The sequence below is a fragment of the Eptatretus burgeri genome, chromosome 10, assembly GCF_056783735.1.
Source record: "Eptatretus burgeri isolate ZD-2024b chromosome 10, Ebu_testis_v1, whole genome shotgun sequence".
NCBI classification, from domain to species: Eukaryota; Metazoa; Chordata; class Myxini; order Myxiniformes; family Myxinidae; genus Eptatretus; species Eptatretus burgeri.
In genome coordinates, this window is record NC_140970.1 from 100,054,772 (window position 1) to 100,076,490 (window position 21,719).

General features: G+C 43.3%; 1 protein-coding gene across 1 annotated transcript in view; it reads left to right on the top strand.

Annotated features, from left to right (window-relative positions):
- The first annotated feature begins 4,664 nt into the window (after positions 1-4,664).
- LOC147019275 (inosine-5'-monophosphate dehydrogenase 1-like) overlaps positions 4,665-21,719 on the top strand; it is a 43,507-nt gene continuing 26,452 nt past the window's right edge. The window contains exons 1-5 of the mRNA XM_085900125.1: positions 4,665-5,018; positions 6,815-6,913; positions 7,597-7,645; positions 7,780-7,881; positions 8,849-8,923. Of these exons, the coding sequence (XP_085756251.1) occupies positions 4,825-5,018; positions 6,815-6,913; positions 7,597-7,645; positions 7,780-7,881; positions 8,849-8,923 (519 nt within the window). The 5' untranslated portion in view covers positions 4,665-4,824. The remainder of the gene's footprint in view (positions 5,019-6,814; positions 6,914-7,596; positions 7,646-7,779; positions 7,882-8,848; positions 8,924-21,719) is intronic.

Consider the following 21,719-nt stretch of genomic DNA (forward strand, 5'->3'; position numbering starts at 1 on the left):
TATCCCAGAGTGAATATTTCCAGCCACTGATAAGAGAGAGATCCCTCGGCTGCTGTCACAGCTGGAATTGTCCCCTTTCTTGTTATACATTGTGATGATGTTTGCATCCTTCAACTCTTTGGGTATAGATTCCTGAGTCCAGATGGTCTTGAGGAGCTTCAGCCATCTTTGCTTGAGGAAGTATCCCATGATTTTGAAAACTTTAGCTGGAATTCCATCTGTGCCAGCTGACTTGTGATTATTTAGCTATTTTATGACACTTTCTCAGTGAAGGTTGGCTGCTCAGATAGTTTCTTGAGCAAAGGAAGTGTCAGAAGATCTTCAATGACATTCTTATCAGATGGAATTCTGAGATTCAAGGGATCCCTGAAGTGTTCAGCCCACGTTCCAAGAATCTCCTCGTGATTCTTGACTAGTGATTTACCATCAGCTGAATGAGCTGGAGCAAGACTCGTGGAGCTTGGATTGTAGATCACCTTGAGACAATCGTATAATCCAGGAGGATCATTCTTGTCTGCCAATTCCTGAAGTTATTGCACCTTCTTCATCCACCACTTGTTTTGCATGAGGTGTCGAGAAATAGCCTTCACTTCGGAGTATTTAATGTGCTTCATGTTTTAAGTTGGATCTGCAAATGTTTTCACAAATGATTTTCTCTTGGCATCCAACAGACGATGGATTTCTTCTGAATTCTCGTCAAACCAATCCTGGTGCTTCCTCTTTGTGTGTCCAGTTGCTTCCTTGATGATCTGTCCAGCACCTGGCTCTTCTCATCCATCTTGTTTGATTCATATCCTCACGGTCCTTTCGTTGGACGATAACATAATCAACTAGAAGGGTACTCGGTGGAGCCACATAATGCCTGATCCGTGAGAACATATCGGGCCCATTCCATTTTTGAAATATGCGATATATCGTTTTTGGCTCTATCTCTCAATGGTGAAGAACCACTTTAAAAAATAAATAATTCTCTTATCCAGATCAGGATTCAGATCTTCACCGAAATCGAATCAGTTCGTCCTCGTCACATACCCAACCTGTCCACAAAATTTCATCTGGATCCGTCCACAACTTCTTTGAGATATCCTGCACACAAACAGACAGAAGAGGGAGAAAACAACCTCCTTCACCTTCGGTGGTGGAGGTAATAAGATGCCAATGTTTAGATCTGGGATGCATCCTTGTGATCTTGTATTTATTTTGTTGTTGGAAGATACATTTGCTCAGAAGTCGGAATCCATTCCCATTGCACTTTCAGACTCCTTTCCCAATGGTCCCTTCCCATAAGCGGTTGTCATTTCCAGATCTGGCATTTGAGTTTCCAACAAGGATCACCTTCTCGTCACAGCAGATCCAAAGAAGAAGTTTGTCCAGGTCATCACAGAGCTTCTCCTTTACGTCATCATCTGAATCAAGGTTAGGGACATAAGCACGATGGTGATGTCATGGCACTTTGCAAGGGGAAGATGAAGTGTCACAAGATGCTCATTGATACCAACTGGTGTTTCAGTGGGATTATTGAGGAGAGAGAGAGGTCTTCACAGTAAACTCGACAGTGTATTGCAGATCAGTCAGTCATCTTTTGGAAGACCTCTCCAAAAAAAGGTGTGCCCTTCTTCTTCTTCTTCTTCTTCTTCTTCTTTGAAGGGATCCTTCATCAGGGTGCTGTGTCTCACTTCGTTCCCTAGCCTCATACAAGGGCTTTTCTCCTCTTGAGGTGTTGAACACAGTCTGAGTCCATTGAAATCCGTATGTTCCATGTCGCCACGTTGTTTATTTTTATATTAACTCCAGTCACAGACAATATAGTCCTCATTGAAGCCATCAGAGCATTCTAAAAGAAATGTTTAGCTCTTCCACGAGCATCATTTATGTGTGGGGGAAAAAACACAGAAAAAAAATTGGAAACTGAACACATCCCTGCAAGTGCTGGGAAGTTCCATTACTAAACAGCTTTAAGAGTGCCCGCCAAGTGGCTTAAGCACTCAAGCAAGCACTGTAACGAAACCATTAAGGAATGGCTGGCTTGGCAAGTGATAGCAAGCTGCTTAGTCATAGAACACCTTCACATGGCATTTTTTCCAAGGGGGAAAGAGGCAAAACAAACATGGGAATTCCTCCAGATTGTTTGCAGTCGAGTCGAAACCAACATCGGCTAAGTGAGTGCAAAAATAGCACAGTCCTCTTTTCTTTGCTTTTTTTTTTTCGCCTTTTTGGGCGGGAATAACAGGGTCTTTTTTGGTTAAAAATAACACGGAGTCCTCTTTTTTTTTTGGTTAAAAATGTCACGGAGTCCTCTTTTATTGGTTAAAAATGTCGCTGAGTCCTCTTTTGGGGTTACAAATGTCACTGAGTCCTCTTTTTCCAGTTAAAAATATCACGGAGTTCTCTTTTTTTTTGGTTAAAAATAACACGGAGCCCTCTTTTGGTTAAAAATAATACGGAGTCCTCTTTTGGTTAAAATAACACGGAGACCTCCTTTTTTTTGTTAAAAATAACACGAAGTCTTCTGGTTAAAAATAACACGGAGACTTCTTTTTTTTGGTTAAAAATAACATGGAAACCTCTTTTTTTGGTTAAAATAACAGACTCCTTTTTTTGGTTAAAAATAACACGTAGTCCTCTTTTTTTGGTTGAAAATATCATGGAGGCCTTTTTTGGGGTTAAAAATATCACAGAGTCCTCCTCTTTTTTGGTTAAAATAACACGGAGTCCTCTTTCTGGTTAAAAATAACATGGAGTCCTTTTTTTGGTTAAAAATAACACGGAGTCCTCTTTTTTTTGGTTGAAAATATCATGGAGTCCTTTTTGGGGTTAAAAATATCACGGAGTCCTCCTTTTTTTGGTTAAAATAACATGGAGTCCCCTTTCTGGTTAAAAATATCATGGAGTCCTTTTTTTGGTTAAAAATAACACGGAGTCCTCTTTTTTTGGTTGAAAATATCATGGAGTCCTCTTTTTTTGGTTAAAAATAACACAAAGACCTCTTGTTTTGGTTGAAAATATCAGAGTCCTCTTTTTTGGGGTTAAAAATATCAGAGACCTCTTTTTTTTGGTTAAAATAACACGGAGTCCTCTTTCTGGTTAAAATAACATGAAGTCCAATTTTTTTGGTGAAAAAAACACGGAGTCCTCTTTTTTGGTTAAAAATAACACGGAGACCTCTTTTTTGGTTAAAAATAACACGGAGTCCTCTTTTTTTGGTTAAAAATAACACGGAAACCTCCTTTTTTGGTTAAAATAACACAGACTCCTTTTTTTTTGGTTAAAAGTAACACGTAGTCCTCTTTTTTTGGTTAAAAATAACACAAAGACCTCTTGTTTTGGTTGAAAATATCAGAGTCCTCTTTTTTGGGGTTAAAAATATCAGTCCTCTTTTTTTTGGTTAAAATAACACAGTCCTCTTTCTGGTTAAAAATAGCATGAAGTCCAATTTTTTTGGTGAAAAATAACACGGAGTCCTCTTTTTTGGTTAAAAATAACACGGAGTCCTCTTTTTTGGTTAAAAATAACACGGAGACCTCTTTTTTTTGGTTAAAATAACACAGACTCCTTTTTTTTCTGGTTAAAAGTAACACGTAGTCCTCTTTTTTTTTGGTTAAAAATAACACGGAGTCCTCTTTTTTTTTGGTTAAAAATATCATGGAGTCCTGTTTTTTTGGTTAAAAATACTGTGAAACCGTGAGATCTTTAATGTCCACCAACTACTGCTGACAGAAGGAATACCCAGTTTAACGTCGATCCGAGGGACGGAACACTCATCGATTCCTCTTCCTGCACGTGAAACACCAGGGTGACAGGTCATAACTCGGTTGAGAATCGAGATTTGAACCCAGGTTAGGCATCTCACAGAGGCCTTGCGGGGAAAGTTTGTCCCAAGCCTTTTCACGAAGCAGTCGGCCAGGCCTGATGTCCGATTTAAGGTGTCGGGAATCTGCAGTTTGTTCAGGATAACCGGTAATAACTCGTTTACTCTTCACGAAAAACATGCCGGATCTTGATAACATCCACCACCGAACGCGAGCAGATGGGACACCAAGTTTAGCTTTCCTCCGAGGCTCCGAGGGACGGAGCACGAGAAAATGCAACGCCCTGCCTGCGCAGCACCGATGCAACAGTTTATCATCGTGTGTTGGGGGATCCGAACCCAGGCCGGACAAATGGCCACTACCACCGTCTCGAACGTTACAAAAGATGGTTTTTTACTGCTCGCTCGAACCCGTGTAAAATTTTTAACTCATTTCTTAAGATGAAATGTAATAAAACTGCGGAGGTCTCCACTTGCGGGCTGTGCAACGGCGTTCACTCAACAGGATAGCAATTCGATCAACAAATGCTCAATTTGTCTTCGAGTTCCGTGGAATTTTTGTCTTCGGTCGACGGTTGAGCTTTGAGGAACTGCACCCTCGGTTAACGTTTGGCAGAGGCTCGGGGTGAACCTCGACAAACCCCAACAGCAATGCGCACGTGTCACCGGAACACGTGGGCTGTGACGTCACAGCACATCGGCCTTTAACCCAAAACAACCATCCGACGAACCAGTCATCGCCTCGAGCACGCCGCCGCGAGCAAGTATCCTCGTTTTCTATTGGCTGCCGAGTGGAAGGCGGAGACTCAGGCCGGACTCGCTCCGCCCTTTAATGAGAAGGCGGAGCGAACGGGCTCCTGATTCGGTGATGTGGGAATTCGAAGGCGGTGAACGGTCCGTGGATCGTCTCGTCTCGTCCTGTCTCGTCCTGTCTCGTCCTGTCGACTTCTCTCCGCGGTGGATCATCACCCCCCGCTCGGCCATCATTAGAAACTATCCGTTCGGTTCGCGCAGCTATGGCCGGGGATGGACAGCCTGCCGAGCTGTCCCGCTTGTCCAACGCCAACGGATTGGTCGTCGCCCAACAAGGACTCGGGGAGGTTGAGGGATGTGGCGATTTTGTGGCAAAGCGAAGAGCCGCCACGTTGGGGAACGGCTCGGCGTCCGCTGCGCACCGTTACAGGTGCCGCACTCTGTCCGAGACGCACAGGTACGAAAGGGTGTCACCGGACCTGTGCACCTGTGTGCAGGTGCCGCCGCCGCCTCCGTTTCGTGAGATATTCTTGTGTTTTTGTTTGTTTGTTTTTATTGATCTCGTTCATGTTGCTTCGCACGTGCCGTTGGTGCTTTGGCTCAGATATGATGATTTATTTTTTTTAATCGATTTTACTGCGTTCACCTGTTCTCACGACAATTGCGACCGCGACGGTCAACCGTTCGGGAAGGGGACGTGCAAGCAGGGGGAGGGGGGGTGGTGGGGGCGCTGTCTCGTTTTCCGGATGATTGACTGACCGGTCGTCGTCAAATCGAAGTCCATTGAGCGCTCCATCGTGATACGAAGATGTTCGGGAATAGCGGTTTGACTCGCGACCCGTACGGGGACCGGACACGTGGCGCCTGCTGCGCGCGCGCGCTCTCTCTGCCCACGTGACGCGGAAGCACGTGTGTGTGGGTTATCTTTACCCGGATTCTCGTCCTATCCTCTCGCCGTGTTCTCTCAGCTGAACTCACCGAGTTCGCGCTTTCAGGTTTTCACCCGCATTCTGCAGGGAAACGTGAACGTCGATTTTATAGAATTTTTTTTTCTTTTGTTGTTTTGTTTTTAAAGGAATATGTGTTCTCCTCAGTCCTCCTAACGTAGTGCGTGTGCTTTTACTATAATACCGTGCGGTTGTGGTGCGTGCACTGCACTGCACTGTACTGTACTGTACTGTACTGTACTGTACTGTACTGTGGTTTTCGGATCGCTCCTGATTTCTTATTGAGCCAGTTGTGTTCGTGTTTGTGTGTTTTATTTAAACGAGGCCTCCGAGGACATCTTGGGCCTTGTGTTGGGGAAGCCCAGGAAGTGGAGATGAATGGACCACGACGAGGGTTTTGTGATGTGTTATTGTTATTATTATTATTATTATTATTATTATTATTATTATATATAATTGGTTGTAGTTTCGTGCCAGTCATTCATCTCGTGTGTAGTTTGAGCTTCGCCCCACGTGATTTACTGAAGGTCAACGGGCGAGTTGTTGCGTTCTCATATCCCTGGTGTCTGCGGTGGGGATTGGGGATTGGTGTTGTGTCCGCGGTGGGGATTGGGGATTGGTGTTGTGTCCGCGGTGGGGATTGGGGATTGGTATTGTGTCCGCGGTGGGGATTGGGGATTGGTATTGTGTCCGCGGTGGGGATTGGGGATTGGTGTTGTGCCCGCGGTGGGGATTGGGGATTGGTATTGTGTCCGCGGTGGGGATTGGGGATTGGTATTGTGTCCGCGGTGGGGATTGGGGATTGGTATTGTGTCCGCGGTGGGGATTGGGGATTGGTGTTGTGTTCACGGTGGGGATTGGCGACTGGTATTGTGTCCGCGGTGGGGATTGGTGATTGGTGTTGTGTCCGCGGTGGGGATTCGGGATTGGTGTTGTGTCCGCGGTGGGGATTGGGGATTGGTGTTGTGTCCGCGGTGGGGATTGGGGATTGGTGTTGTGTCCGCGGTGGGGATTGGGGATTGGTGTTGTGTCCGCGGTGGGGATTGGGGATTGGTGTTGTGTCCGCGGTGGGGATTGGGGATTGGTGTTGTGTCCGCGGTGGGGATTGGGGATTGGTGTTGTGTCCGCGGTGGGGATTGGGGATTGGTATTGTGTCCACGGTGGGGATTGGGGATTGGTATTGTGTCCGCGGTGGGGATTGGTATTTGACCGTATTGTAATAACTGCACAGTAGACGTGGTGACCTACCTAGGCAATGTCAGTATCGTCTTTGATTGTATGAAAGTGGTATCTGTGTTCTCACAAGGATGGCCGATTACCTGATCAGCGGCAGCGCGGGCTACGTCCCAGAAGATGGACTGACAGCGCAGCAGATGCTCGCCGGGGCTGATGGACTCACGTACAAGTCAGTTTGCAAGATATCCTCTCCCGTGTCTGGCCTGCAAGTGTGCTTATCCCTCCGTCACAAATAATTTGTTCTTAAACCTTTTAATACACAAGGTTTATTTTAAGTGTGGTACTGCACAATCTACATTCGTGGGTGGCATCATTGGCTGAGGGTGCGGATTTTTGAGCCTTCGGGCAATAATCAGGAATTTGTTCAGAGCACCAACCATAGCTCAACGACTCTTGGCGAAGGACGCCGTGGAATCTTTACCATCCACCAACTAATGCTGGCCGATGTGACTCCCGGTTTAACGTCCGACCGAGGGACGGCACCACACACATTGAATTGCCCTGCCTGTGAACCACCAGGATGACAGTTTGCAGCTGGGTCGGGATTCAAACCCGGGCTTGACAGCTTGGAGGCGAGTGCACATAAGTACAGTACCGCACAATAAAACCTGTATATTAAGAGTTTAAGAATGAATGTTTTCCTGAAGACGGATAAAGAGACTTTCGGGCCACCCTGGTGCAATGGTTGATTTATTGTTTGAACTCAGACTCTGAAGTTTCAGCAGAAACGGTTAATTGCTGCGCTGGCAGGTTCTACAATCTTTGAATAACAGAGATAAGCTCACCACACGTGATATCGAGCTTTGTTGTTTTGGCTTCTCTTGTATGAATTTGTGTGTTCTTATTTTTCAGTGACTTCTTGATTCTGCCCGGTTTCATCGATTTTGCTGCAGATGAAGTGGTATGTCATCGTCGTCGTCGCACAATTCCTGTGCCGTCCTCATATTGAACCTTGGTGATTTTGACTTGGGCGGGGGAGGGGCTGCGTGTGCAGCGAGGAGGGTTTCCCTGATGCTGCTTTGTAACATCTTTTAGGATCTCTCATCTGCCCTCACGAGGAAGATCACATTGAAAACCCCACTGATCTCGTCGCCGATGGACACCGTGACCGAGTGCAATATGGCGATATCGATGGCTGTGAGTTGGGACTGTTGGTTAGTCTCGTTGCATTCTGCCCTTTGAGTCAGAGCAGTTGACTATTTGATTTTTTTAAAAAAAATTATTTATTTATTTATTTATTTATTTTTAGATCCTCGTGGAGGATCTCTAAGTCTTACTCACGTTCTTCTTCTTCTTCTTGTGGACTTTTTTGTTTCACAGCCCACAGTTTTCATCGAAAACTTCCTGAAACTTGGCATATATATGTAAAAATACCCTGCGCAGACAGTTACCATCTCCGATTTTGAAAATTCCTCCAAGAAAAAAAGTGATGACGTCAAAATATCTCCGCTAATGGAAATCGCCTAAAAAATTATCTCCGAAACTAGGCAAGCTTTTTGAATTGTGTTTGTGGGAATCGAACAGGGCATTAGCAGAGATGAATTGCCGCACATATGATACATCACTATGACGTCATATCAATTTTTTGACTTTTTGTTTCACAACCCAGAGTTTTCATCGGATTTTCGTGAAACATGCCATGTATATGCAGAAAGCCCACGCGCAGGCAGTAACCATCTCCGATTTTGGAAATTCTTCCGAGAAAAAAAGTTGACGTCATAAAATCGCCGCTAATGGAAATCGCCGATGCCATTATCTCCGAAACTAGGCAAGCTGTTTGAATTTTGTTTGCAAGAATTAAGCTGGGCGTTGGCACAGATAATTTATCGCAAACCTGATAAATCACAATGACGTCATATTCGTTTTTATGACGTCATAATTAAGAGGACGAGGATCTTAGCTCATTTGAGCTTGTTATTTTTAAAATGTGGATTTGCATTTGCACCATTTTGTAGTTAAGGCCAGAGCTTTTTGTGGAATCTTAAATGCTCGCACTGCTCTCTATTTATTTATTTATTTATTTATTTATTTATTTTTAATTGTGTATTTTCTCCAAACAGCGCTCATGTTTCCTTACAAGGTGAATGTTTTATTTTATCTCCAGCTCGTGGGTGGAATTGGATTCATTCATCATAACTGCAGTCCTGAGTTCCAAGCAAATGAAGTCAGGAAAGTTAAGGTGAGGCATCTTCCAAAGCACATGGCAAACGTATTCTTTATTTTTCTTGCAATAAGGCCGAAAAAAAAATCTTGAGTTTCCGGTAACCCGACCTTCCCCAATGATTCCTGTCGACCCCAATTCATTATTTTTTTTGCGAGGGTCGCCTTCCGGGCGGCCATTTTATGTCTGCTGTGCATGGCATTACTCTGGACCATTGTTGACTGCTGATATCTCAACAGAGAAAAATCAGTGGCTATTTATTTCAGTTAAGGAGTCAAAGTTTTATCAACATTTTAAAAACTTTGCACTACCCACATAGGACACATCGACGGTGTCTTGTTCAACGTCAGAAAATGGATCCTGGATAGACATTCTCGACTTCGACAGAAGTCATGGCTGTCGTTTATGACATTTGGTGTTCATTTTGTTCAATTGAAGTGCCGATATGGTCACCAAGCCACACAAGATGTCAGACCCATGAGGTCTGCATTTGACACCCTTATGTCTTGTGAAAAACAGCTACCACCAAAAAATACTAAAAGGTACGGTGTGAAGAGGAAGATGCTCATTGTGAACATCGGTCTCAAATCTCAAACCGTTTTGTAAACGGTCCTTCGAAAGGACCGTTTACAAAACCCCCCCATCCACTTTCTCAACAATCCTCTGGAAGAAGTCTTTTCTTTCAAGCTTCTGGGTCTCACTATCTGCCATGACCTTTCCCGGGAAAGTCACATTTCCAACCTTGCCTCAAAAGCCAGTCGCCGACTGGGAATCCTCCGTCGTGCAAAGTCCTTCCTCGGCCCTCTTGAGCTCCTGACCACTTACAAAGCTTTTGTCCGTAGCCTGATGGAGTACTGCTCTCCCCTCTGGGCTGGTGCTCCTGCCTCCCACCTTTCTCGACTTCACGCTGTCGAAACCAGGGCTTTTAAGATCATTGGCATCTCCCGCAATGAAGCTGAGTCTTTGGGCCTCTCACTCAATCACCGCAGGTTGGTCGGTGGTCTTTCTGTCTTCTACCGACTCCTCTCCAGCCTTGCCCCCCTGCTCTCTCTGCGATTTGTCCCAACCACATTTCCACAGGGCGCTCAAGGTCCGCCAACAACCCCCTTCTGGTAAAACTACCAAAATCACGAATCACTGCTCATCTTCACTCTTTCATTCCTCTTTTTTCCCGCCTTTGGAATAAACTTCCTCACTCTATTCTTTCCCATTCTTCCCTTCAGGCTTTCAAAACAGCTGTTCACCACCACCTCTTATCTTCCCCCATCCAAATCCTCGATCTTTTCTACCCCCGATAATCCACCCAAGCCCACTTCCTTCAATTCTCCTGCTTTCCTTCCTGAAAGTCCCTTTAATGTCCATCTTCCCCTCGCCATGTTCCCCGTCCCATCCCCATCCCTCTCCCTTCCACAGTTCACCTGTGTCTGTTCCCCAATGTTTTGTCCCTTCCACTCCCGCCCCTCTTGTCTCATGCCTCCTTGCTGTGAGTTGTGTGTTCGCTCTCATACGAGCCTCGACCAAGGTATACAAAAAAAAATAAAATAAAAAAAAATCAAAAAAATCAAAAACGAAGTGTAAATATTCGTTCTGAATATTTTAAAATACAGAATTGAATTTCTTGAAAATTATTTTAAGTCAGTTTAGTTACAAAGTAAGAAAAATTGCAAGATCTTATCATTATCTTAGTTTTGTATGTGCCTTTAATGGATGGTAGTGTACTTTGTTGGGTGATGGGCCTGTTTATACCCTGCAAACAGTAAACACATTTTATTTTATAACAGCAAATACAACCTATTGCTTTGCTTACAGGAGTATGGTGGGGTTGGGGGGTGGAGAGGTGAGAAGGGAGGGGGAGTGTATGGATGGGGGATAAAGGCGGGATATGCGGGGGGCATACAACAATTGCTATGTTGCCATATTATGCAGATTAAATTTAAAGTGCATTAGTTGGGGGTGTATGGTGGTGGTGGGGGGGGGGGGGTTAAAGTTTCTTATTTTGAGGAGTATATACGTTATGGATGCCCCCAAAGGGTGGTGTCTCGGATTTTTGTCAACTGGAAGGGGTCTAATTATCTGAATGTACAAGATCTTCATGGACGATGAATGAGATTTGTATGCTTCAATTCCTTCATATGTCCTGTTGAGCCATGTTACTGATGTGCTTTCTTATCAGTGCTGAGACCAGCTTCATTGTTTCAAGGAAACGGAACAGAAATACTAAATTGGTGTCATTTAATCCTCTGACTTGTGCACACAATACTGTTTTACCCCTAATTTGGGATCTCACGATGGACATGTTGAAGTTTATGATTCTATACCTTTCCAACTATAAATATCGTGGTTGGAACGATGTAGGATCTGAAATACTGCACTGCTTCCATTTAAACACATCCAAAACTAAACTAGAAGGGCACTTGGTAGAGTGCATACCTCCGCCACGTAATGCCTGATCCACGAGAACATATCTGGCCCGATACATTTTTGAGTTATCGTGCTATATATAGTTTTTGGCCCTATCTCTCAATGGTGAAGAATCACTTAAACAATTCTCGTAGTCGGATCCGCATCCGGATCTTCAACAAAATCTAATCAGTTGATCTTTTTGAGATATCCTGTGCACAGACAGAAAGGGGTGAAAACATCCTCCTTCACCCTCGGTGGCAGAAGTAAAAATCTCCCTCCCCCTGCCCAAGGAAAAATATATATATATATATATATATATATATATATATATATATATATATATATATATATATATATATATATATATATATATATATATATTGTTGCGGTTCTCGGAACCGCATGCATACAACAGATGGTTGTCCCAAGACAGTTATTCCATTATTATACCTGTAGGTTGTTTAGCGGGACAACAAGGGAGTGCGTTGCGATGATCTCATAGCTAGGGTTGCTTCATTTCATCCCTACTCTTCTTCTTTTCTGATTATTCCTGAGGTAAATCAGCCACGTGCGCTGTGGTGAGGGATCTGCTGCTCAGAGATTCTCGTTCCTGGGCGAGCCCTAAACCCGGCGTGTGCGACGAGTGATGTGCGCTTGGCAGTGCGGGGTTGTCGACTCGAGCTTCCGATTGTCTGGGGAGAATTGCCGATTTCATGAGAAAGTCATGCAAATAAATACCTCTTAAGAGGCTGCACGAATGGTGTTTTTCATGGCACGGGAAACATGGCCTGCACGAAATACGTACAGATGCCAATGAAGCCAACTCCACGCCATGTTGGGCAGGATATGAGTGTGCGGGTGGAAGCGGCTTGTTTTTTTTAACCTCAATATCTGACGCATGTTGGTGTTCGCCCCGCGCACACGCTATCGGACTCGTGTGAACGCGAGTGCTGGCCACGTGCGTAATGGCGGAACCGCGTGCACTGTATGGAATGTGCTCTAAAGCAGACACGTACGCCACTCGTGAAATGTGCATGGATTTATCCATGGCGATGTACCTTCGGTCCTGGCTGGCAGCGGTGGATTCTCCACCGATGGTGAACGTCTTCTCGTCTCTGCGGCCAGCGAGGCTGCGATCGAGCCAGGGAATGTACAGTGCGGGCCACGTTGGCGCGCGTGGAATGAGCACGTTGATCGACACTGGTCGAACGCCCGAGTGGTCATGCGGGACCCTCGACCGGTCGCCTGGGGGTTTTTGCAGGATCATTCGCATGCCAATTTCGGTGTGGGCGATTCATGTCATCTCATGGGTTCGGAGCACAATATTGCCGCTGTTTGGGGTGGCCTTTCCGGAAATGAAGTGAGGCGGTTTCCGGCCCCAGCTGGCAGGCCACGTGAGGCGTCTGGGGAAATTGGAGTGCCCGATTCGGGTGATGACGTTTGCATTCGGCATGGCTCCTCCCCCCCCCCCCCCTGAGCTGCGAGCCTTATAAAGGTCGGGGCAGTCCCTCTTGCCTGGTCAGTCTGTTTCCTGCTCCTCAACTCTGCCTCCTAGTCTCCGCCCACGTCGACACCGTCTCCTGCTCCTCGACTCCGCCTCCTCGTCTCCACCCACACGATGATCCCACCCGCCTACCTGATCCTGCTCACTGCTCCACCCTCACCCTCTGGACTCCGCCCCTTCTCCACTCAGGCTCCTCCCTCACTAGCACAGTATCCACACGTGTGACTTGGGCCAGAGGCAATGCGCCCACTGTTGGGTACCGCACCCCCCCCCCAAAAAAACGTATTGGTGGCATGTCATGCTATCGGGCGCACATGTACTGAGATCATAGCCTCACCCCCCCCCCCCCCCCCCCGGTTGCAAAACTCCCTCTTCATCGGTATGTGTGTGTGTGTGCTGGTGCCTGTCTGCTTAAAGGTCCCCTGACATGCAAAACTTTCTGGTTATTTTTATATTAACTTGACCTTCCTAGTGAAGAAATCACCCATGTTTTTTTTTTTAATCAAAAGTGGGATAATTAGAGCAATATTTCGATCATTTATTGTGCTTTTCACAACTTGCTATGTTGTAATGTATGTAATTAAACCTGCCCCGAAAAAAAGTTGACTTCAGCGAATCGCAGCGTTGACGTCACATACAGAAACTCGCACAGAGTGGATTGAGTGGAGATCTCTTGAGTCTAGACCAGCGTTTCTCAACCTTTTTACCCTTGTGGAACCCTTGAAATAGTTTTCATATCTCAGGGAACCCCTGCATAAAAATTATTATATACCATTATTAATATCAAGCTCTTATATTTTTATCGTAGTTCACGTGGTAAATATAATATATTTTTTTCGGATACCTGGTTTAAGGAAAAAATGACCCCCTTTTTGTTAAATTTATTGGCAATGACAAAAATAACATATTGCTCGTTTATGAGACCTCACACTGAGGTTTTAATTCACGAAAAAAAAACTTTTTTAAATTATAAAAGAAACACCTCATGTAACTTGATAAACAAAACCTAAACAAATAAAGGTAAACAGAAGAACCAACCTTGAGAGAGATAGACTTCGTGCTAGGAAGCACAGAGAAGAAAGATGGACACCGTGCGTGCATGCGTCCCATACTTGAGTCAGTCACTCAATGATGCACGAATCCGCCGCGTACAGGACGTCCACTAACCAGTGAGGGCGGTTTCACACTGGCGCCATATAGACATCGTTCAATACATTCCCTATGGTTGTTATAATTGTTAATAATATAAGAGGTTGAAGCCTCTATTATAATAACCAAGGAGTTTCCAACAATATGCCGTACGTGTATGGTAAAATTACGAATATTAAATCAAACAAAAACTACTCAAAATACATTAGCCCATTTATTACTGTTTCTCGCGGAACCCCTAGTGACCTCTTGCGGAACCCCGGTTGAGAAACACTGGTCTAGACTAGTCCAATGAATCCGTCGTCCGTCCGACTCGGCCAATAAATCCGTCGTCCATCAGACTAGGCCGATAAATCTGTAGTCCGTCCGACTCGACCAATAAATCCGTTGACCGTCCGACTAGGCCGATAAATCTGACGTGCTGAAGCTTTTATTTATTATTCTCTTTTTTTTTTCATTGTTTTCTACTGGTGCTACATGATGACAGGAGGAATAAAATAAATGGAAATGCAACAGAACGTCAGATTTATCAGACTACTCGAGACAAGGTGTGTGTCACAAGGTGTGTTCTGCATACAAGTTTTCATCGTATCCGGACAGCGAGGTTGCTTCGTTTTTTGCGCGGAGAGATACGGCCGATGACATGCGCCGGCCTTGTTTGTGATTAATTCGCCGCAGAGCAACATGTCCGCTGCGCTGGTCACGTCACCTCACTAAAATATTTCTGATATCAAGCAGTATGCAAGTCGAATTTACATTATTGAATTACGAATAGGATTTAGTCTAACCAGTTGTTATTTCCGAGTCTTCCTTCGATGTCCTCCCGATCATCATGAACTCTGGGAATTTCATCGCCATTTTTCTCTGCTTGTCCTGCTTTGGGCTCGAACTGGTAAGGCCGTATTTCATTTACAGCTGGCTGAACTTCACCTCCTGCGACGACGTTATCCGACAATTCTACATGTGATTCAGACCAAAATCCTTCATTTCTCTCACTCACTGTCGTTACCAGACAAGTGAAAGTCCATGTCATCCATTTTTCAAAACCAAATGTTCTATTTTTTATTTATTTATTTATTTATTTTTAAGCAGAAAAAATGAACGAAGCGATTGAGTCGACCAATCAAATGTGGAAACACACAGCAAGCCAATAGAATCACGTAGACCACCAACCCGAGTAATTAACGTGCAGCCTTTGTCATCCTGCAGTTGACGTCATGTGGGTTACGCCCTTTCAGGAAAATTTTTAGGGGCGTTCCCGAAGAGGTTTGTTTTTTTTAAATTTTACAGAATGAGTATTGTGAAAAAACATTGTCAGATCTGAAATCACGATGAAAAACTCCTCTAGGGCATATATAAATGAAATTTCAGTACTTTTGCATGTCAGGGGACCTTTAAGTAAGACTGTAGAAGATTGTTATCATTGTTATTATTTCCGCATTAAGTCTGCTCTGTGTCCCCTTTAATAAGTTGCCTGTTTATTGTCACACCACACGCTTCTTTCTATCTCTGCACAACACACCCCAATAAATCTTCACTGTGCCACATATTTTTCCTCGCCTGCTTGTAAATAAATTATTATTATTACTAGGAATGTTCCCTGCTCGTTTTTGTCTTTTCTTCCATTGATCCAGCATGGTCCGAATCAAAGTTTAGCCGGGACTTTATTCCCAACGATCCGTTCCTTTTAGCTGGTACGTCCTTGGCAGTGTCGCTCGGCTGCATCCGATCCGGAAAAGTGATCTGGTCCGGTAGAGTGATCCGGTTCGGACAAGGCGTACCGAGGGCATGTTTCCCTGGTAATTAAACCACGTGATTAATTAGGTAACCCGATTAACCCATAGACGGGAGGACCCTAGGCCACGCGGTTGAGTTATTGATGCCCACGGTCGGTTAAGCGACCCGCTGCATCACGGAATTATCCGTGTGCGACGGCCTACAATTCCGGGAGTCTGATGGGAGACAATGTAACTTCCCCCTCCTCGTGGTCTTCTCACCCGACCCCCCCCCCCATCCCACAACAATATATATATATATATATATATATATATATATATATATATATATATATATATATATATATATATATATATATATATATATATATATATACCGACCTTCCGCATTAATTGAGCATAATGTTGCCAGAAACCACAAAACGTTTTGTTTGTTTGTTTTTTGAGCCTAACCGATTATCATATTCAATATGTCATAACCAGTTAATCTTGGGGACTTTAGTGATAGAACTTTGTGAATAAACCATTATGATTTCAAAATTGATCAGTTAAGAACAATGCTGTGCGGTTCCACCATACAGTATTGTGATTGGTTGTCCGACTTTGCCCAAGCCCCTTCTCTCATTATTTTAGGGGTACTGTACGTGATTTCACTCTTGATAAAGCTTAGTATGGGCACAGTTCTTTTCTGTCTTGTTAACCGAAACGTTGAACAATTTGATAATCTGCAGGTTGGAGCACTTGAACATTAACTCACGTGATTGATACGATATGACTATTCCCCACCTCAATTTTTATTTTATTTTCACACAATTCTGTACTGTCGGACCCCGTTATTCATTGGGGGGGGGGGGGCGACTGGGGTCGTTCCTGAAAAATGCTGCAAATGTTGTGGCATTGTGAAAAAAAATTATTTATCTATTTATTTTGGGGAGTCACGTTTTGTTCAACTGTCCATAAACATTCAAACATGGACAAGAGAGAACTGGCTGCAAAATAGGACATTGTAATATAATTTAATTGCATACTAATTAACATGCAGATCAAAGCATCATCACAAACGAAGGACAGATGTGATAAATGAATTCACAAACTGACTTGATCACTGCAAAGACTTAACCATCCCCATTATACATGTGACATGTAAACAATTAAGAGAGAAAGGTCTCAGCTTACTACTTTTTTTTTCTTTTTTTTTATTACATGGTCTAGACTCGTGAAGGAGTGATTACACAAACCAGGACAAATCAACATGCAACATAGATGGAACAACGGGAGAAAGGAGAATCACCAACAGCAGGATGGAGACGGACAAACAAGGGATGCAGGTCATGATGAGGGGTAAGGGAGAATGTAAAGGCTAGGCAAGATGGATACAGAAGCAAAATTGTGTTTGATTAATTTGTGATTTTTGTCAAGGTCTGAGGAGAGGGTAGAGGCTGCTGCCTGTCTGTCAGAAGGATAAGACGTCATGGCAGAGCGTGAAGTCATCGGCAAGGAGATGAAGAGGATTTTCCAGAGTTAGTGAGATCATTGATGAAGATTAGGAATAATATGGGGCTTGAACACTGCCTTGTGGTGCTCCAATCTTGACAGGGAGAGGAGAGGAAAGAGTTCTGTTGAGAGCCACACGTTGACTACGAGAGTCAGTAATACAAGAGCGGAGTTAGCCTTGGATTCGATCGGCAGACAGTTTTGAGAACAAGGCGGGATGCCAGACTGTATCAAAAGCTTGAGATGTGGTCAGTCTGCTGAGGCACGTGGTCAGTCCATTAGCCGCCTCCACTCACGAGGATCCCTCGCTGAGAGAATCTGCTGAGCAGGATCAGCGTCAGGAAAACGAGTCACATGTCCATACAGCTAATGCTCATGGACAATGCAGCGAACAAATCTCATTTAATTCTCCGAAGAGACTTGGTATTAAAGGACGTAAGCCTCCGTCTCAGATCCCTGGTCAGATTCCAAGTTTTACATCTGGAGAGCAAGACCGGAAGCACCAAGGACCTGAAGACTCGGACTTTTGTCCTCCAGCACAGTTACCGGCAGCGCCACACCCCCTAATCCAGTGAATCCATGACTCCCCAGGCCCAACCCAGATGTCTCTTGACCTCGAGCTCACAGCCAGCAGAGACATGAATATCACTGTCGAGGAAAGTGAATATCTCCGTGACCTCAACATCCTCACCACAGACAGGATAGCAGCATCCAAGATGTCATTGAAAGCCTGGATCTTAGTTTTGGCCCAAGAAACCCATAATCCCAGCAGCTCCAACTCTTTATTCAGCACCTTGAGGGCCCCCAAAAGGATATCCATTCTCTACAACTGTGTATTCACTCCAGTCTATTTTTCAGCATTAAAAAATAAAAAACTTGAATAACATTTTTCAAAAATTGAGTAATTATGTTGTGCATGTTGTTCATTTTAAATGTGTGAAAACAGGGTGCAAGAAAAAAACAATGTCCGTGTCTTCGTGACTGTGCACGGACCTTCGTGACTGTGTAGATTGCAGTACCGTGGAGACAAGTCTGCGCTTTTGCCAAGCGAACTGCCCGACATCGACCTAAACTAGACAATCGGTCTTAATACTGCACTTTTATTTGTCCATTTGCATTCAATATTTTTCAGTTTTCCCTCCGTCAGGAATGGAATGAATTGTTTTAATTTTTAATTTTTAATTTTTTAAACGAGCAACTGCTTTTCAATATAGTTTACTTGAATATGGTTTAGTTCTGGTTTGAGTAATGTTTACTTCGCAACTGAGCAACAAATGTTCAGAAACCTGGACGTGTGCATATTTTCTTTTTTTTTTCTTTGTTAATGTCAATTCCTTCTCACTAGATCATTATCTTGCCAAAACGAAGTTTTTGCAAGATATGTTAGTCAGCTTGTATTTTTTTTTGTTTGTCTGTAATCACGTATAAAAAATTCTGCAGAGCACATTTATCATTGGAAATTTTTGTAACTTCACATATCAGAGGCCTATAGAGGTCCCTTTCAGTGCACAACATTTTTAAGGTCAAAGGTCAAGGTCACTTTGTCGCAAATCAGGGGAGTCGATGAAACCCATATTTTTTTGAGTAATTTTGATCGGATCGTCTTCAAACTTCATGGGAATATAGTTCATGGCCTGGCGCTCGGCTGATTAATTTTTGGTGGCGATTGGCCTTGACCTTCATGGTTAGCGCCTGAGGTCAAACATATTTGACCCCAAGGTCAAATTTTCAAGTTTTAGGAACCATATCGTGTAGTACCTCAAATTGAACACCTCGATGACTGCTTTCTAGATATGTCAAGCTTGAGACATTTTGACGTCATTTAGTGACGTTATGAGGCAAACGCATATTTTTCATGGTTACTCTGTAGAACGATTCTCATCGGAATCTCTCGTAGGCAGATATTCCTCAAGGAGTCGCTCCTGGTGGATAGCAGCTCTGTTCACCTTAGTGTGACCTCAAAGAAGTCACACGTGGTCACCTTTTGGCAAGATACGGGTCACCCTGTGGGTGACATTGGTATTTTTATTGTTGTGCAAATTTATAGTTACAAATCAAGTTTACTTTGTTACTGTCTCAGCACATAACTTTCATGCATTTCAACCCTCACTACAATTCACGGACCGGTGTTTGTGTGTTTGTTTCTTTGTTGCACTACTCGTACAGTTCTGGGCCAATTACAGTACATCCATTCTTGTTCCATTGCATCAGCATGACTCCAAATTGATGTTTCAGTGTGTTTTTGTCTTTTCCGGTGATCTTCAGGAAGGGGCAGTAGAGGAGAGGGGGAGGGAAGCAAATTCTCTATGTGAATGTGTATCATGTCGTGCCGCCTCCATGTGGCAGAGGGAATTACAAGTCCCCACCATTTACAATACAGTATTCCTGTTCCCACGTTTTCCAGTGCAGTGAGGTGTTTTCAATTATAATATTGCATTTTTTTTTCAATTTTTACAGACTTATTGCACACGCATAGGGAATATAAGTTTGTTAATGAATAAATTGATAGGTCACATGGTTTGGCAGCCATGTTGGATTTAAGAAAATATTAAATAATGTTTTCTCTGGAACTGCTTAATCTATCGAAGCGAACATTTGCAACTATCATCGTCTATCATATCTGCATACATGGTAAAAATTATGACGTCGTAAATCACATGGTTTGACGGCCATCTTGGATAGAAAAACGCACCTTATCCGATCAACACGAAACTTCACACACCTGTTCCACTCAACGATTGGAAGCAGAATGCAAACTTATCATGTCATAGGTCACATGGTTCATCAGCCATCTTTGATTGAAAATTAATAAATTTTAAAAATCTTCTTCTCCAGAACAGCTGGACAGATTGAGGCAAAAATTCACACACACTTTCCCCATATAAGGTAAAACCAGGCTTTGTTAAGAGGTGAGATATACTGTTTTAACTCTCAATAGTTGCAACCAAATCGGATTTTATCAGGAATGCAACTACAAGAGTACTTTCTAGTTTTCCCATTGATACTTTTTATTTATTATCTTGCCAAAACGAAGTTTTGCAAGATATGTTGGTCAGCTTTGATGTTTTTTATTTTTATTTTTTTGTTTGTCTGTAATCACGTATAAAAAATTCTGCAGAGCACAGTTATCATTGGAAATTTTTGTAACTTCGCATATCAGAGGCCAATAGAGGTCCCTTTCAGTGCACAAAATTTTGAAGGTCAAAGGTCAAGGTCACTTGTCGCAAATCAGGGGAGTCGATGAAACCCATATTTTTTGAGTAATTTTGATCGGATCGTCTTCAAACTTCATGGGAATATAGTTCATGGTCTGGCGCTCAGCTAATTAATTTTTGGTGGCGATCGGCCTTGACCTTAATATGTTTTTTTATTTTTATATATTTTTTATTTTGGTCTGTAATCACGTATAAATCACTCTGCAGAGCACAGTTATCATTGGAAATTTTTGAAACTTCGCATATCAGAGGCCTATAGAGGTCCCTTTCAACGCATAACATTTTGAAGGTCAAGGTCACTTTGTCGCAAATCAGGGGAGTCGACGAAACCCTTATTTTTTGAGTAATTTTGATCGGATCGTCTTCAAACTTCATGGGAATATAGTTCATGGTCTGGCGCTCAGCTGATTAATTTTTGGTGGCGATTGGCCTTGACCTTCATGGTTAGTGCCGAAGGTCAAACATATTTGACCCCAAGGTCAAATTTTCAAGTTTTAGGAACCATATCGTGTAGTACCTCAAATTGAACACCTCGATGAATGCTTTCTAGATATGTCAAGCTTGAGACATTATGACATCATTTGGTGACATTATGAGGCAAAAGCATATTTTTCATGGTTACTCTGTAGAACGATTCTCATCGGAATCTCTCGTAGGCAGATATTCCTCAAGGAGTCGCTCCTGGTGGATAGCAACTCTGTTCACCTCAGTGTGATCTTAAAGAAGTCACACGTGGTCACCTTTTGGCAAGATACGGGTTTTTTGTTTATTTTTCTCCTTGCTCCATTGAGCCCAATTGTGTTGCTTGATGCGATTCATTTATTTTTGGGTTGTCACATTGTCTTGACCTGAACGACTGTGTCCATTTTCAAATGAGATCCTTGTTGCAACCACAGATTTGTTTTGTTTTTTGCTTTTTTGCATTCTCTGCTCTCTCCTTATACCATTGGCTCTTAACCTGGGGGGGGGGCATGTCCCCCTAGCGGAGCATGAGTAATTTTCCAGAGGGGGGGGGTGCGACCCCGGAGAAAAAAGTAGGAATTTCTCTATTTTTGGAATTCTCTTAACAAGTGTTTGCATAATATCGTGATGAACATTATAAACAAAAGTATCGCCTTTAATAATTTTCGTTTTCTCTTCGCTACTCGGCCTACCATTCCCTGTATTAAAATAAATTTTAAAATTTAACATTTATTTAAATTTAATATTAAAATTTATATTTTAATTTAATTATTAAAAAAAAAATCACAGATTTGCAGTACCCACTTCAAACTAAATAATTCGCAATGAGTGCAAAAAAGTGGAAGTATCTT